The 17,461-nt window shown below is 48.8% G+C and overlaps 2 protein-coding genes across 5 annotated transcripts in view; one reads left to right on the top strand and one right to left on the bottom strand.

Moving 5' to 3' along the window:
- Positions 1–850: 850 nt before the first annotated feature.
- HMGN5 (high mobility group nucleosome binding domain 5) lies at positions 851–9,074 on the bottom strand. Of its 4 annotated transcripts, none has more exons than XM_039722486.1 (7): positions 8,891–9,074; positions 8,384–8,427; positions 7,202–7,231; positions 6,527–6,556; positions 6,034–6,084; positions 2,754–2,897; positions 851–1,557 (listed from the first exon to the last, which is right to left on the bottom strand). In XM_039722486.1, exons 2-7 carry the CDS (start codon positions 8,396–8,398, stop codon positions 1,510–1,512), a joined length of 318 nt encoding a protein of 105 aa, XP_039578420.1. In that variant the 5' UTR covers positions 8,399–8,427; positions 8,891–9,074; the 3' UTR covers positions 851–1,509. The 4 variants fall into 4 exon arrangements, with proteins under 4 accessions (XP_039578420.1, XP_039578418.1, XP_039578419.1 ...); XM_039722484.1 differs by having other exon boundaries at positions 8,384–8,486; positions 8,891–9,066; XM_039722485.1 differs by lacking the exon at positions 8,891–9,074 and adding an exon at positions 8,645–8,691.
- A 7,912-nt stretch (positions 9,075–16,986) lies between these two features.
- Positions 16,987–17,461, top strand: part of SH3BGRL (SH3 domain binding glutamate rich protein like) — a 29,312-nt gene continuing 28,837 nt past the window's right edge. Inside the window, exon 1 of the mRNA XM_039722491.1 lies at positions 16,987–17,139. Coding sequence (XP_039578425.1) covers positions 17,095–17,139 — 45 coding nt within the window. The 5' untranslated portion in view covers positions 16,987–17,094. The remainder of the gene's footprint in view (positions 17,140–17,461) is intronic.

Here is a 17,461-nt window from a genome sequence, read left to right as displayed (position 1 = left end):
GTCCTGGTGGAGTGGAAATTCGGTGAACCATTTTTAGATGTCAGTCAGGATGACATTTGAACTATTGCTGGACCATGTTCCACCTGGGATGTTCAGTCTCCATGGATTTACCCACATCTCAGCACACTTCCACCTGGCACAGGGAATTCAGTTACTGCTCCATCACTTTTCACAGGAGGAGAGACCAGAGCATGGCCCAAAATCTCTGCAGGATTAAGGGAATACAGTGCCAAGGAAAAGGCCCCTCAGACCTCCCTCACCTTCACTGCTGGGGAGCTGGAGCCCAGTTAACCCCCAGTGTTTGTACAGAACAGGAGCAGCAGGAATAACAGTCCCCAGTGCCTCGGGCCTGGAAAATGAAATCCACATTTAGACATCCTCTAGTGGCCCTGGGGACTCACCCTGAACCCCACTGCATCCAAGACACTCTCACTGAGGTGCTGTTTGGGGTTTGAACACAAAATATTCCAGCTCTTGGATTGCTGGGCTGAGGAACAATTTAATGGGAGAGAGGTTTCTGCATTGCAGACATTTTTCTTCTTATTAAATATATCCTGTAGATATATCCTGGATGTGAAGAGACTTTCTACAAAGGCAGGTTTTAGCAGGAGCTGATAAAGTTGCACAAAAAGTCTGTAACACCAGAACTGGGATTTAACCCCAGGTCACTGGTCTGGTCCAGACCTTTCCCAGAATAAGGAGGCCTGGACTGATGGGAAGTCACACAACTGAGGCAGAGAGAGGCTTCAGCCCCAGCCAGAAGCCCAAAGCTCTCCATGGGCTCTCCCTCTCCCACTGCAGCTCTCCTGGGATTTGGGACCTTTCCAGCAGCACAAGTAACAAACCACAATCAGCTTTTGAGGAGTCTTTTTTATTAAGATAAATCCAGCAAAATTCCTAACAGTGGGTACATACAACCAACCTGCCCTTTTTGAAAAGAAATGTTTGTATTTCATTTAAAAACAGGATTACACTTTTATTTATTTATTTTTCTTTTTTTTTTTCAAAACTGACAAAATAAAATTACATTTGGGAAACAACAGATTTCCAGCTCTTAGGTTTTTTCATGAAAATAGCTCACCTTCTTTATAAAAGCAACCCACAGAACCACTGGAATGTTTCACACGGTTATTTGTTTTGAGACCTCCCCACTTTAAGAAACCATACAACACATACAAGGGAAAAATTAAAATCTGAAGTCTGTAAGCATGACTTACACAAAAAGGGACACACTGACAGAAGTCAAAAGCTACCACCACTTATTCTTTCCATGTACCATACAAACTATTACAATCACAAAATTTAAAAACAATGACTTTTTTTTTTGTTGTTTTGTTTTGTTTGTTAGGGATTTAATTCCCAAGTAACCGAGATGAAGATGTTCCATAATTAAATTCATGCTAAAAAAACCTGCATTTATAAAATAGTTGATAAAAATATTCCTCTCTGTTAACAATACAGCATGGAGGTACGGATACCAAATGATGGAGATATAGGGCAGGGTTAACATTACTCGGACTTGGCTTCCTTATCATCAGATGCTTCAGCAGCTGGTGCCTGGAAAAGGGGTTGGGAAGAACAGAAATATTATTGGTAATGCTAATTGGATTCCAATCTAACCAGCATCAAAAAGAGAGCAGTTTGTGAACACAGACGTGGACAAGGCTTTGTGTGGATAGACAGGAATGCACAGAAAATATGGATATAGCAATGGGCTGATAATTCTTTAAATAAAAACACAGGAGTATTAATTAGTGAGGTAATTTTGGAATAAGTGCCTGCAGAGAGGCAGAGGTTTGGAATATATTTTAATTAGGATCAATTACATGTTAGGGGAAGTTCAAGCCCTCATCATGGGGCAGTGAAGAAGGACACATCAACCACAATCCTGCCCTGGCTGAACTTTGGGGAATCACTTCTCACCTTTCTCTATAAAAATGTGCTTTTACTTTCCAAGTCTACACATCAAAGCTGCAGAGCTCCCTCAAAGCCCCTCTGAAGCACATCAGCCATGTAGTGCTCCAACCAAGCAGCTCCTGCTCTTGTTTCAGAGATGAAAGAATAAAGGACCCTTGGCTGGATGGTGACACTCAACCCATGAAGGGACACCACTGTCAGTGACAGAACACAAGGGGCAAAGAGAGCCCTGGGAAAACACTGCTCCACTATCAGCAAGGAATGTGCTGGGACAATCCCTCAGCAGCTGATGGAGCCTGCAGCTGGACCTAGCCAAGGGCAGCTGAGGTAAGGAGCTGCCACAGCAAGGACCTGTGGCAAGAGGCTGCAGATAAGAGACAAGACCGAGTCTACTTTGCAAATCTCGTGTTGAATTGCTCTGAGCCAAATAATTGTTTTAAAGAATTGTGTAGAACTGAAAACCAGATTTCTGGCCCAGCACCAACCCGTGCTGAGCAGCAGAGGAACCCAGCAGTCCAGAGGGGATGTGCAAAGTCAGCTCAGGGCAGGAGGGTGTGATGGCCCTGGGCTCCACTATTCCCCAGAGCCTGGGCCCTGCTGTGAGCCAGCCCTGAGGGAGCAGGGCCAGCAGACAGCACCTGCAAGGGCTCCAGCACAGGGCAGGAAGGAGCAGGCCATTCCTGCAGGCTCTCCCTGGGAGCTGCCCTGGGCAGGTACCACAGCTGCTCTGTCCCCACAGTGTGGCAGGGACCCCCACCCTGGAGCCCAGCAGAGCCCCTGCAGCTGTGCTTCCAGCACATCTGGCTCTGTGCCCAGCTTCACTGGAGCTGAAGTACCTCATTAGTTTTGGTATCTCCATTTTCAGAGTGGTTTTCTTCTTTAGCATCCTCTTGTTTAGTTTCCTCTTTGCCTTTGGCTCCTTTCTTCCCTTTTGTTGCTGCCTTTTTGTCCTCCTTTTTATCATTTGCTGCTTTTTCTTTCTGTTAGGAAAACAGACAGTGATGTATTAAATCCTGATTTCCACCTTGTACATCAGCATGTTCTCAACTTCAAAACTCTCTGCACAACCTCCTGCCACCCCACAAACTTCCTATTGACAAATATGAGATCAAAGTTTCACAGGAGAAATGTTTTCCTTCTGTCTGTCCTGAATGTGCTACAGGGAAGTGCAGAATATAAAAGCAGCCACGGCTGGGGTTAAAAGAATTCTCATTTTAAATAGGCATTTAATTAAATTAGCTAAAAAATGTTGAACTGGCCTGTACTTCTGCCCTGCTGCTGAAAGGCAGCCACAGAAGAAACCCAACATGTGCAAACACCAGAATACTTCAGATGTGCTGTTAATGCCTATTTAGAAAACTGTAACAAAGCTGTAGGCAAAGGACTTTCCCCCTTCCCTGCCAGAAATATTCCTTGTGATAATAAACCACTTCCATGCCAGAAAAACTGGGGACTCAACAGCATCACTTTGCTAACCACAAGAGAGTTGCATTTATTATTTAAGTGCAGTTTCTTATATGTGGATCAGACTAAATCAAAACAAAACCCAAAACTTGATGCTTTTGTAGTAATAATTTTCCATAGGCAAGGTCAGATCCTGACCCAAATACCTGACCCTCATTAGTTTCACTTCCAAAGATGTGCCTCTTGCTGCCAGTAAGGAACAGCACTGGCTCAGCCCCTTGCTTGATTAACCTACTTCCCACAGAGGAACCAGAAACCCTGCAAGATCTGCTCACAGCTGAATGAGGATAAATGAAAATTACTGGATATACATTTATCTGCTCAGGAGATTTGTCTCAGTGGCTACAAGTTACTCAAAGGTTACAAAAAGTTTACTTTCTTACTTCAATCCCTCGTTATTAATGGACACAATTAATTCACCTTAAAAATGAGGTGCTAAGGGCAAACTCAAGAGTGTTAAGGGGTAAAGTAATCTGATTCTTAAATTATTAAAAATACACCAAAATTAACAGCACATCCTCCAATAACGCAGAAAATTTAAGCTGGGGTCAGTACATTCAGTGAGTGAGGTTCTCCTTCCTCTCCAACCTCTCACTCCTCAGTCTGAGGGATTTCATCTTGCCCTGAAAACTCTCCTGCAGTGTGATGTCAGAGTCCTTGCCTTGGGAATACCCACTATCCTGGGTTTGGCAGTGGGAATTACAACTGTACTGTGGCACTGCTTATCTGTTCACTTATCCCACCAAAAAAACCCACAACAAAGCATTAACAGAGCTAAAATCAATTCTCAGTGCTGGAAAAATCCCTCTTCAGAAAGCCCTGGAGGAGAATCCATGGAAATGGACTTCCATGGCTGAACTGACGGAGAGGAAGGGTCCCACAGGACACAACAGGTCCTCAGCCACAGCACTGTGTTCATTTTCCTCAAAAGTTTTGCTCTAGAGATGGCAACAACAGTTCAAAACTCAGGTCCTGCATTTTAGAAGTGACAAAACTCCTCTGCCAACCCCGTGTTTCTCAATACGGCAAAGTTTAACGGGTGAAATCTATTCTGACACACGGAAACCATCCCAAGATCCTGAAGGCTGAAAAGGAAAGCACTTGGGGCAGACACAAATTAAAAATACCTCCACAATTCTTACTCCATCACCCTTTGCACAGGTGTTGATGCAGTTTGGGGAGCTCAGGTGTCCTGGCTTCAAACAGCACCTCAGGAGCAGGAGGACCAACACTTCCCAAGTGCAGCTGGGCAGTTCCCAAGGAACAGCTCCCAGGGGATCCCTGCACGATCCCAAAGGGAGACCACAGCACCCAGCTGGGCACTGGGGCCCAGATGAAGCTTTGCCAGTCCCTTACAAACCTGAACTCTCGCACCCCTGCTCCTCCAACTTTTCACATTCAGTTAAGGCAGCTCTAGGGTTTAAACCCTGCAATGTTTCCATGAAAATAGAAAAGTAAACTTGGGAAAAACCCAAATACAACAACGTGGATCACCCCCTGCTGCCCTGCCCTGTGTGCCACCAGCAGCTGGCTCTGCTCTGCCTGGGGCAGCAGCCACTAGAGGGAAGTGCAACCCAGAGTGTCCAGGGCTCCATCCAGCCAGGAATTGGTCTAGAATTCCAGCTGCAGCCAGGATGGAGCTGGAAAAGCTCGCTCTGCACAGAGCTGAGCCCAAAATGACACGTGGGGTTCTCTCTCTTTCCCACAGCATCTCTGTGCTCCACACAGAGCATGTGGAGGGAAACTTCCCTCACCTGCAAGTCTGCTGGGCCACAGGCAATGGCAAATTCCTTTTCAAAGGAAAGGGAAAAAGCTCCTGGTTCCCAGCCCATCATCTCCCTCTGCAACCAAAGTGTCTCTCCTCACTGTGCTCTGCCCACCTCATCATCCCAAACCACGGGGAAAATGTGTGATGGGAACAGGTTAAAAACAATCACTGAAGTTTTGTTGATGGGGTGTTTATGGTTTTTTTTTTGTTTGTCTTTTTGTTTGTTTTTTTTTCTGCAAAATCCTGAACGTTTACAGAAAAATCTAGCAAAAGGGCACTGTAAACTGATGGCTGGGAAGGCTGATAGGAAGGGGATGGAAAGAAATCCCTCATGGATTGCAGAACTGCCCCCTCTGAAATTTCAGACTGTTGCTCCAAACTAAAAAAGAGCTTTAAATAGTTTATTTTTTTACTGTCAGACATGCCAATGTTTCTGACATTTCCAAAAATATCCAGCTGAAGGGGTCTCTAGAACCCTGAGTGATTAAAATGTGATAAACTGATAACTAACTGCAGAGAGGGCCTCAGAATGGAAATACAGTAAGAAACTGTAATTAAAAGCACAATTTTCAATGCCTGCTCTAATTGAGTCTCTGATCTCTACTCCAGGCATCATTTTCCCAACAATGCATTATATGAAACTTCAGAATAGCCTTGCAAAGCAGCAGCAAAGCCTCACCACAAGGGATTTCAAATCTGCTCAGTTTACCACATTCCTTCAGTAGCAATTGGATGAAATGATGTCTCTCTCATTCTTTTAGCTTACATAATTCTATCTTAAAACTTTCAAGATAACTATGAATATGCAAAGTGGTTAATTGTGGGGGGTTTATCCCTGTAAATACCTCAGGAAGGAAAACATGGCTTCAGTTCAAGGCCCTTACCTTAGGTGCTGCCTTTTTGGGCTTTGGCTCCGGTTTGGGTGGAGCAGGTTTCTGCAAAAAACACAAGAAACAAGTCAGGTGAATGCCAGAAATAAATACTTATTTTTATGAGCATTATCTTGGTAGCTTTTGAAAATTATTTGTTGGCCCTGCAAAAAAATCAATGGGCAAATTACCAGGCTAAGGAGAGAGCAGGTGATTTACAGAGCCACGAGCATTTGTAGGGAGAAGTCCTACAGGGAACAAATCCATGCTGAAATCAATATTCCTTAACTCTGGATACTTGTGGATGGAATGTGCACTAACACAGACCTTGTATCTCATGTGGGAAGCCTGGGGAGGCTCAGGGAACAGAAACATGGAATGGGAATTTTAAATACTGCAGTGCTCCAAGTGTGCCTTTCCCACTTCTGGGGGAAAAACCCCAATAGTTTATTTTTAACTGCCCCCATCCCAAGTGATAAAATATTAAAGGATAACTACAGATACTCACAGCAGATAGTCTGGCTGACCTTCTCTTTGGCTGCATAAGGAGAGACATGTCAGTGAAATTCAGAGAGCACATAAAGCACAGCTTTCTCATAACAGCCACCCAAACTAGCACAGCATCATGGAGCCCCACAGAAATCCTAGGATTTATGAAATTATGGGCATTATTGTGAGGACCTTGATGACTCCCCATCCCTGGAAGTGTTGGGGGCAGGCTGGAGGGGCTTGGAGCCCCCTGGGATGGTGGCAGGTGCCCCTGTGGCAGGGGCAGAACCAGAGCATGTCTGAGGTCTCTTCCAACCCAAAGCACACTGTGATTCCATGATCCTTGTACACACAGCTCCGAGTGTTCTGGGACTTCCCAGAAGTGACCCTTTGCTCAGCAGGTCTCTGCTGAGGTAAGCGATGAATTTTCTTTCTTTGCAGGAGTTGTGGGGCTAAAAGGGACACATTCCCACTGGAGCCTGTCCCTGACCAGCCCAGGGGAGCTGCTGGACCCCCAGTGCCACCCTGGGGGGGTCACCTGCCACCTCAGAGGACAGTGATGGCCCCGAGCACCCCAAAACTAGGCACAGTCCCCCCCCCAGGGGCTGAACACCCCGCATGAGCTGCTTGGGCTTCCTAATTTCGGCAGAACCCCACGGGAATTCTTGGAGTGGGGACCACACACAACTCCTACCTCCTCCTTTGCCTCGCCTTCAGCTGGAGCCTGCAAGGAAAGCGAGACACTGAGGTGAGAAGGCAGCAGCACCCCCTGTGACTCCACCCGAGCCCTGAGGGGAGCTGGGGGGGCTCACAGGGCCCCTCAACACCACCCGCAGCAATGGCGGCCTCCCCCCATCCCCGCCGCCTCGCGGACTACAACTCCCACAATGCCCCGCGGCAGCCGTCGCTACGTCACCACGCCGAGTTCGAAAAGTTCCCGCCAATTTCCCCTCACACAACAAGGTCGCCGCGGGCCCCGCAAGGACAATGAGGGACAACCGGGAAGGCGGCGATCGCGCCCGCCCGAAGCGTTTCGGCTGGCTCCGGGCCCCTGGCGGCCCCGTCCCGGACCGTGAGGCGCCCGGACCGGGTCGAAACCCCTCGGGCGGGCGCCTCGGTGATTGAGGGGCGACCGCGTCTCCGCCCCGCCCCACCAGCCCGCGCTGTGAGGGGAGGGGGGGGGCGCCCCACATTCCCGCTGCCCCAAAGTTCCCGACTACGGCGATAAATCCCTTTTCCCCGCGTTCCTTGAAGGCCAGTTTCAAATTCTGCGCCGCCTAATGGCCCCAAATTACCATTGCACAACCATCTGGTATGACAAGAAGTGGGAGGCAAAAAAAAAAAAAAAAAAAAAAAAAAAAAAAGGAGAACAAAGGCAAACGCAGGAGAAAGAGGCGACGTTTAAAGGCGAATCCAGCCGGGAATGGCGCGATGGGGATTAAAACGCTGGCGGAGGTGGGTGGGGGGGCCCGGGGGGGTCGTGGCGCAGGTTTTGGGGGGGTTTTGCTGCCCCGCGTTCTCCACAGGGGCAGCACAGCACTATGGCTGTTTGTAATCCAGCATGGAGACACTGCTGCTCCAGCCTTCTCCTCCTTCCCAAACAAAACAGCCCAAAAGTGAACTCGCCGCGCTGCCCTGCCCGCCCCGAGCCCTCTCCCTCCGCTCCCCGCTCCGCTCTAGGACACACACCGAAAATTAAAAATGCGAAAAAAGGGAAACCAACCAAAAAACCCAAAAAACTCCACACACACGCGCGCGCGCGCTAAATTTTTTTTTTTTTTTACAGCTAAATTTCCGCGATTGCCGCTTTAATCTCTCCCCCTTCGCTCCCCATCTGCCTTCCCTCGTTTTTTAATTAATTTTTTTTCGTACTTACCTTTCTTTTGGGCATAGTTGCACCTTAATAGTTGATTGCAAAACCTAATAGAGATAAGATATCGAAAAATAAATGGAAGCGGCGAAAAACTGTTCCGACCGTCCTGCAAAAAAAAAAAAAAAAAGAAAAAAAATAGACAGGAAAAAAAACCCCAAAAATAAAAAGGAAGATGTTTAAGGGACCAAGAGTTAATTGCGGCAGAAACTGAACAAAAAAAAAAAAATCCCCCCCTCTTTATTGCAAACAGTAAAATACACCAACACGCAACCAAACTGCATGAATGGGGAGCGCGAGATGGGCCCGGCCGCTGACTGACGGCCGCCAGGGCCAATGGGAGCGCGGGGAGCGGCGCGGGGGCGGGGCGCGGGCGGGCCGCCCGCCGCCCCCGGGGCCTGCCCCCCGCCGGCCGCCACACAAACTTCCCCGAAACTTCCCGCAGGCCGCAGGAGCACAACATGGCCGCCTCGGCCCCGCGGCCTGCGGGAGCGCGGCCGCCGCCTGCCGTACCTGTTGGAAAGGGCCGTGGCCCGCCCGTGGCCTGGGCCGGCGCAGCGAGGGGGCTGCGGCCTTTGTCCGGCGGGGTGAGCGGCTGGTGTGTGCCCCGGGGTTGTCCGAGCACTCGGGGCTCTGGCCGGCCTCCTGGGGTCTTGCTCCTCGGCTGGCGCTGTCGAGGCTGGCCCGGAGCGGGGCCTGCGGGCCTGAGGTTGTTCACAAGGTGAAGTCTCAGATTTCCGCGTGGATTAAGGAAAATCAGCTCTCGTTTCCATCATAGCTGCAGTGTCTGGCAGTGCCTGCACCACCTATTTCGTGTATTTCCAAAGGGAAGGCACAAGGTGTATTAATACCACCATCAGGACTCTTTGCACTGAGATTTGAAGCAGCAGCTGCTGCTCTGAGGTGTCACAGTTCCTGCCCAAAGCCAGGACAACACTTTGTAAAACCTACATTAAACTCGATTCTGCCATCTTCCCAGAAAGCCAGTTCCAGCACCCAGCTGGCCTTAACCCCACAAAGTTTTCCCCAGCACCTAAACTGTACTTTGGTTGTGAATTTCAGCTTCTTTGTGCCATGTCCTGCAGATCCAAAGAATGATTACTGAGCATCAAATTCCAATAACATTTTACACACTGTGTCGTTTCATGTAATATTATCATTTTCTCCCTAAAACTTTATAGACTAAACAAATTCTTGTAGGCCTCATGATCTCATAGGCCATATTTTCTAAAGCTTTTGTCATTCTTAGGCTCCTCTGGACTCCACATTCCTGCCCAGGTCTGTGTCCAGTAATCAGGTTAATTAGGTAACAGATCTGAGCGTGGCATTTGCAGAGTCAGCAACAGCATCACCATGTTGGTTCAGACTCCTCCTGATCCCCTGTAATCCCCGGATCCCTTTCAGTGCTGCTCCCTGAACAGCTGTTCCCCTGTTCTTGACAAATTCATGGTGACTTTTTGATTTGTCACTTTTTACGTCACCTCCCTCTCCAAGGGCCAGGATGTCAATAGTTTATTATCTTCCTGCACTCTGCAGTTAAGCTGAGCAATTTTCCATCCACGGAGCTACCCCTCTCCCCCTTCCTCCAGTCAATGTTGATCCATCAGTGCCATGATTGTTTTGTTAAAACACACCAATTATTTAAGGATGCCTCTGACTGGCCTCCTGAATCGTGGGAAATGCATTTTCCAGCCTCAGTGTAACCATGTAACCAAATACAATCACACATCCTGTGTTAATCAAGATTTTAAATAGTGCTCCAGTGGTTTTCTCATCTTCTGAATGAAACAGGCCTGAAACACATTTCAAGAGCTCTTGGTCTCTGAGCTCTCCATTACCATCAAGGTTTGTGCTTGACTTCCCTCAGGAGGTGTCTCCTGTCTCCCTGCAGTTACTCTTTCATCCTTTCTGTATTCTGGGAGAAGTTTTTATGAAAAATAAACAGGAATTTATTGAAAGGTCTGTGAACATCTTCTGAACAACTTGCATGACCAACAGTTGGGATGAAAATGTGCAAGTGAAGCACAGATTTAAAATTCACAACTTCATTATATTTGCTCTGCCTTCTTTTTCACCTTTACATTTTCTCAAACGCTTTTATTTAACAAAAGAAAATTCATTAAACCACAAACTGACCTAAATAATGACTAGTGAGAAGATTATTTCCCCCTAAAGAGACAAGATAAGCTGCTGTGAGATGCTGTTGTGCTGCAAGTATAAATGGCTGTAACTATGAAGGAAATTACAGACCTGGTTGTAGCTAAGAGAATAAGTTTATTCTGGAGCATTAGTTTGTAAATGTGACTTTTTGAATGTTTTTGCACAAACTGGCATTTTTTATTCAGTACAAAATCCCCTAAAACTGAATTTATGAACCCTCTCGAATCAAAGCAACGAATCAGAAATTAATCTCCTTTTTGTGTGCCACTGTTTCAATGAGCAAAATTCCATGCTAAAATGTGAATTCTCCTTCTGTAAGGAGTCATTGACTCCAGAGGTAAAACCATCCAGTCTGCAGACAGAAACAGGGGCCTGCATCAAACCACCAGTGACCAGCACAGGATGTCAGTCTGAACAGCCCACACTGAACTTACAGAGTGATGCTCAAGTGCTGGGGAATGGTTTGAAACTGGGAATGCCCTGCAGAGGAGGAGGCCTGCTCCTGCTATCAGAGATCTGTAGTACTTCAGGAATGTTTTCCTGGACCACCTTCTTGAGCTGACCTAGATCAGGACATTCCTGAATAAAGGCAGAACAGAGCTGAGTCACTCTTGGGTGATTGGCTTCTCACCTTCCTGGGACAGGCAATCAGATACAGGTTCCTTTCTCATTCCTTTGTGCTAAAATTCATGGGCGTTGGAATGTTGGAGATTCCTTTCCACACATTCTGCTCTCAGCCTGGTTCATTTAACTGTGGAACAGCCCCACAGTCACGAGTTCAGAGGAAAAGAAATTAGAATTCTGTGTCATAGTCATGGCACATATGACCAGTAATATTAATACATATTTTTGTGACAAAATACCACAAAACACATTTTTGTGTTCTGTACCTGGTGTTTGAAGTGTCCTTCTGCCTTATTTTATATAACTTTTGGGATGAGTGGATTATTGATCTACAGAAGAGGTTTGTGCTTGGTTAATTTTATAGTTTGTCCTGGGTGGTTCTGTGGTTTGTCCTGGGTAAAAATTGATTTATGTGTCAAATTCAGTATTGATTGCAATAAAACATTTAGAGCTTATTAATTTGGGAAGATGAGGATGAGGAATTTAGGATTCTCATTGAGTCTTTTTATCTGTGTTTCAGTAAAACCTTTGACTTAGCTACAGCTTCTTACTTGGTCCTTGAGAGTGAAGGGGGTAACTACATGCTCCAGAACTGTATTAAACACAAAACCCAGGTAACAGGATACAAGAATGACTTCCAGGGAGCTTCAGGCATCTATCCCAAAGCAGGAGCTCACACTGGAGTTGTCTGGACTCCCTTGATAGCCAGCAGAAAAATGCTGGCACCTCTGGGAGCTGGTGCACTCCATTCTAGGACAGATGTTAATCAGGTGTTCTAAATCAGAAAATATATTTTCTCATCTAACAAAAAGGAGATTATTCACAGATTTAGTGCATAAAAAATAAATTGAAATGTCTATTTCCACTTAAAACACACTGGCACAGGTTGCCCAGAGAAGTTGTGGACTCTCTAGATCCCTGGCAGTGCCCAAGGCCACGCTGGACAGGGCTTGGGGCACCCTGGGACAGTGGAAGGTGTCCCTGCCATGGCAGGGGATGGCACTGGATGGGCTTGAAGGTCTCTTTCAACCCAAACCATCCTGACATTCTAGGAGACACCAGGTTTTCAGCCCAAGTAACAGCAACAGTCGTTCTGTTAATGCTGTTTTAGGACACTTTGCTCAGCTCGGCCTTCAAGGGTGGCTGCTCTGAAAGGCAGAACACACAACCCCAAAATCTGCCAACAGCCTGCGCTGGCCCTGGCTCCCTCTGACCCAGGGCTGGGCTGGACAGAACACATTTTGTGCTCTGAACACTAAATCCTGCCTTTCTCAAGCCCATCCTGTGAGAAACCTGCAGTTCCCACTGGCTGTGAGCTCGGAGCCAGCTGGAGGGAAGGAAACGGGGCTGCAAATCAGTGTCTGCTGCCTGCTGTAAGGTGTTGGGGTTTCACTCACTTGGAGATGGCCCCTTGCATTCACAGTCTTGGACTTGGGGTCTCCTAGGACTGAGTCAGCTCTGGTCAAAGGGTCTGCTCACAGACTTGCTTACCCCCAAATTCTCTGGACATCTTCAAATGGCTTCTAGGAAGACTTGTAGCAAAATAAGTTCAAAATCAGTGCTAGGGGTAAGACAGTTTGTGAAACTTTGCTAGGCTTTCTTGGGCACAACCCTCTCAGTTGCTGAGTGTCCCTGGGAATGGACTGTAAAAGCTGGGAGCACCAGCCATGTCCCGAGGCTGTGTGTGGAAGCAGTTTTACCCACTCCAGGGTGCAGGAAGGACCATCTGGCAATGGTTAGGTTGTTATTATTCGCTGTGTCCATTCTACCTCAACCTGAGACAGTTCCTCAGGCGAGCTCTGAGTTCCTGTCTGGGAACTCCCCACCCTCCTCCTCCTCCACAAACACATGCAAAAAATTCACTGGGGTTTTCTGCCCAAATTTTGTCATTTCTGCATGCTCCTGTTAGCCCTCCGTGGCAGACTGGTGTTAGAAATCATCTTTCAGGCCTCCCACTCCTGCCAAGACTGAAAAATTACTTATTCTGGGTTTGAAGTTTTTGTAAGTTGTTTGTCAAACTATGTTTTTTACGCAATTATCTATATGTTCCACTTTGCAGAATCTCAGAATCCTAGGAAGGGACCTTAAAGCTCATTTCATTCCACTCCCTGCCATGGCAGTGACACCTTCCACTATCCCAGGTTGCTCCAAGCCCCATCCAAGCTGGCCTTGGACACTTCCAGGGATGGGGCAGCCACAGCTTCTCTGGGAACCTGTGCCAGGGCCTCACAACCCTTACAGGGCACCATTTCTTCCTGGTACCCAATCTAGATCTACTGTCTCAGTGGGAAGCTGTTACTCCCTGGATGTTTCTGCAGTCTCACAGCTCTAGTATTCCCTTCCATGTACATCCCTTGGGTACTCCAGGGTAACTCAGTGCCCTTCAGGAGCAGGCACAGCCCTTGCCAGAGACAGGCTGGCTGCTGGCTCAGGGCTGGGAGGGCGGATGCACAGGGAAAAGCAGGGATTAAACGCTAAGCAAGGAGTTGTGTGTGGCCAGCCCCACTCTGGACGATTGTCTTCAAAAGAGGGAAGTGGTGGAGTCAGCATCCCTGAAAGGTTCAGAATTGTGCAGATGTGGCACTCGGGGGAATGGGTTAGTGGTGGCCTTGCAGTGCTGCTGAACAGTAGGGTGAGGGCTTTTCCGACCTAAATGATTCCATGGCTCTGAAAGCACTGCTGACCCCACCCGCCAAGGCACCGACGCGCACGTCTCCAGGCCTCCAGCGTGTCACAGAGCCCCAGGCAACTCCCTCCTCCTCTTCTTCCTCCACCTCCTCTTCTTCCTCCACCTCCACCTCTTCCTCCTCCTCTCGGGCCCTGGCCGCGGTCCCGCCGAGCGCCAGCAGGGGGCGCGCCCCGGCAGCCAGCGCGGGGCCGGGCCCGGGGGGCTGAGCCGGGCTTTGGGGGGCTGAGCCGGGCCTGGGGGGCTGAGCCGGGCTTTGGGGTGCTGAGCCGGACGGGCGGTTTTAAGGCAGCTGCAGTGTAATGTCACTCACTGCCATGCTCAGGTGAAACCAGCACTCACAAACCAGTCCCTGCTCTGTGCCTGTGAGTGACCTGCTCCGCTCTGTGCCTGCCACAACTACACGTAAATCAAGGAAAGCCGGCCTTGCTGAGTTTCCAGATGAGGAAGATCTCTTGGACTCCCCCTCCTGCTCCCAGGAACTCTTTGGAGCAGGGGAGCAGTTTCCACCTCCCGCGGGATGGGATGCAGCAGGGCACGGGCTCTGAGTCAGGGTTTGCGCTTTGGCTCCAGTTACTGCCAGGCTGGACCGGGAATGAAGCAGGGATTTCTGATTTCCTGTTCAGAGCACTGAGCTGATGTCCCTTGCCCATCACACCTTCTCCATTTCACTCAGATCCAGATCATCTCCCCTGGCACAAGCACGAGCCAAGAGCGGACCCTGGCACAGCCTCACGTTACTCAGAGGTGATTCTGGATTAATTTCTCTCAGTGGTTACAAAGCAGCTGTGGAGCATGTGGAGCATGTTCCTCCTGACCTTTTGGACAAGAGGGAATTTGCAGATGATGCCTGCTGTATCTTTCATTGTGAGGTTCTCCTACAGTTCTTTTTAAAAGAAAAAAGCTTAATTTGCCAGCACTAGGAAGGCTCCATCCTTGCCTGTGCTCTAGGAAAAAGCAAGGGGATCCTTGCCATCACTGGCAGTGTTTTACTGTGAAACCCCAGGATGACTCTGGCATGGCCAATCCCTTGGGCTCCCCTTTGGGGAGCACCTAAAATTTGGTCGTTTTGCTCTAGGTTTCGGTCTACATTGAGAAGGATATTTCATAGCTTTCCAAGTGTTTAACAGTGAAAACAAAAACAACACCATGAATTTTACAGGAGTAGCATGGGAATAGAAAACATCACACTTTCCTATCAATAAAGTAGAAAATTTACTTTTATGAGTCAAGAAAACCAAGTTGTGTCAACAATACCTGATTCGTGTATTGCTCTTAACTTAATAAATCTCATTTCATGAAGATAAAATGCCTCCTAGAGAGCACTTTTGAGAGTAATGATGATAGCAGCTTTTTAGGAGGCAGGAGGACGAGGTGCAGCTCGCTCCAGGTGAATCTCACCTCGGAGGAGCTGATTCCACTTCTCCAGGGAGAGCAGAGCTGGCAGCCAGCCAGGAAAGTGACAGGGGAGCCCAAAGTTCAAGTGACCCTCCCTCTCCTGCTCTCCACCTGCACTTTTTCCTTCTTTCTGATAAGCTGGGGTTTCTCCCTCCTGGGTTCCTTGCCATGAATCAGGTTACACGCTGGAGCCAGCAGGAATTCCCAGGGTGTCTCTCAAGCAGCTGGGAAGGGGCTGCACAAACACAACTGAAGAAACATTCTTTGAAGAATTTTAATCTCCTGGACTTAACTCAGTTTGTTTTAAACAGATTGAAATGTACACTATTTATTTTATTAAATTTTTAAATTCCTTGAACCAGGGAATTTTTATGGCGTACCATCATCCTCAATCAATTTTGGTTTATTGCTTTTTCAAACATACTTAAAACTCATGACTGCTTCAAAGATTCAGATAAGTATCATAAGTAATATCAAATTGAGGCATATGCTCCTCAAAACAGTTTCCTTTACTATTGGCAAATTAATAAAGCAAATATAGATTACTTAATTCAATACTTATTTAATTAAATGTGTTTTTAAAATAATTTTTTTGTTAGAAAAACTAATAATTTGAAACAGGAAAGCTTGTTTGGAAAACTCATTTCAGAAATACCTCCTTGTTTTTTGCCAAGAGCAGAACAAACATCTTGCTTTCATCTTAGCTTGTAGGTGTAAAATTGCAGCTTCCTGTGCTTATCACTGCACATATTTTCCATTTGTTGTGAACCTGCTATCGGAACAGATAATAAAATATATATGAGGTAATAGTTGGAGTACCAGAGGCAAGTGGGAGACAGGTGCTGGATATAAATTTCCTTCAATAACATGCCACCATGACTATAACCATTAAAAATGTGGGGGATTTGATGGCTGTTTCTGTGTCTGGAAGATACTTTACAATAACCACAGGAATGTGAAGAACCTCCCTGGATGCCACCTGTCCTTTGGCATGGGCTGGCACATCACCTGGCCCGTACCTTCCACGCTGGAATAGATTTTAAAGAGAAATTCTTAATTCTAAACACCATTTCCCAGCAACAGCCATTCACCCCCGCCTCCTTGTGCCCCAGACCGGGGCGAGCGGCCGAGGCACGGGGCTGGCGGTGCCGGGGGCCCGGCCGTGAGGGGAGCGGCCATGAAGGGAACCCGGCCGTGAGAGGACCCGGCCGTGAGGGAACCCGGCCGTGAAGGGACCCGGCCGTGAGGGGACCCGGCCGTGAGGGGAGCGGCCGTGAGGGGAGCGGCCATGAGGGGAGCGGCCGTGAGGGGACCCGGCCGTGAAGGGACCCGGCCGTGAGGGGAGCGGCCGTGAGGGGACCTGGTGCTGACGGGAGGCAGCACTGAGGGAAACCAGCCGCTGCCATGGCGACCCCCACGCTTGGCTCCCTTCCTCTCTCCGTCTCCCGCCCCGGTGTCCCCCGGTCCCCCCCGCCGCTCTCACCCCCGCCCTGAAGCGGCCGCCCCGCCCGAGCCCCCGCGTCCCCTCAGCGCGGCCGCGCCGCCATGGCTCCCCCGCCCCACCTCCCCCGCACGTCTCGCGCGCCTCGTCGAGAAAGCTCCTCCTCTCCCCTTTCTTTCTTCTTCTTATTTTTTTTTCCTTTCCTTTTTTACTATTTATTTATTTATTTAATTTTCAAAAAACCATTTTCCGCCCTTCCGGACTCGGGCGGTGGCAGCTGCGGAGCGAGGCGGGGCGAGCGCTCCCGCCGCCTCCCCGCGCCCGCCCTCCCGCCTGAGCCCCAGCCCGCGCCCGAGCCGCCCTCACACACCCACCGCCCGCCCGGCTCCGCATCCCGCCGCTCCCAGCATGGTCATCAAGGTCTACATCGCCTCTTCCTCCGGCTCCACGGCGGTAAGCGGCGCCCGGGGGCAACTTGTGCCGGGCGGGGGACGCGGGGGGCGGCCGGGCAGTGTGGGGAGAGGCCGGGGCAGCCGCGGTCCCCTCACGGCGCCCGGCGCTGTGCGGGCGGTGCTGCGGCTGCCGCCGACGGAAAGCGGCATTTCCTCGGTGATCCCGCACCCCTCGCCCTGTGCTGGGAAGGCAGAGCCACCACTATTTGGGTTTTTTTTGTTGTTGTTGTTCTTGAAGTTCAATTCTAAATGTGTCGTCCGTCGTTTGGTTTTGATGAGTTTATTCCTCGTTGATTGTGGCAGGCGTGTGTGGCCGCTGTCCC

Source organism: Passer montanus, unplaced genomic scaffold (assembly GCF_014805655.1).
Source record: "Passer montanus isolate IOZ18808 unplaced genomic scaffold, ASM1480565v1 scaffold49, whole genome shotgun sequence".
Taxonomy (NCBI): Eukaryota; Metazoa; Chordata; class Aves; order Passeriformes; family Passeridae; genus Passer; species Passer montanus.
Note: the sequence above shows the minus strand (reverse complement) of the source record. Positions and strands in the feature narration are given on the sequence as shown.

Excerpts from the sequence above, each read along its gene's own strand:
- HMGN5 (XM_039722486.1), bottom strand. Across the intron at positions 6,557-7,201 it reads AAGGCGAGGCAAAGGAGGAG|CCAAAGAGAAGGTCAGCCAG; the intron begins GTAGGAGTTGTG and ends CTCCTTATGCAG. Across the intron at positions 1,558-2,753 it reads GAGATACCAAAACTAATGAG|GCACCAGCTGCTGAAGCATC; the intron begins GTACTTCAGCTC and ends CCCCTTTTCCAG.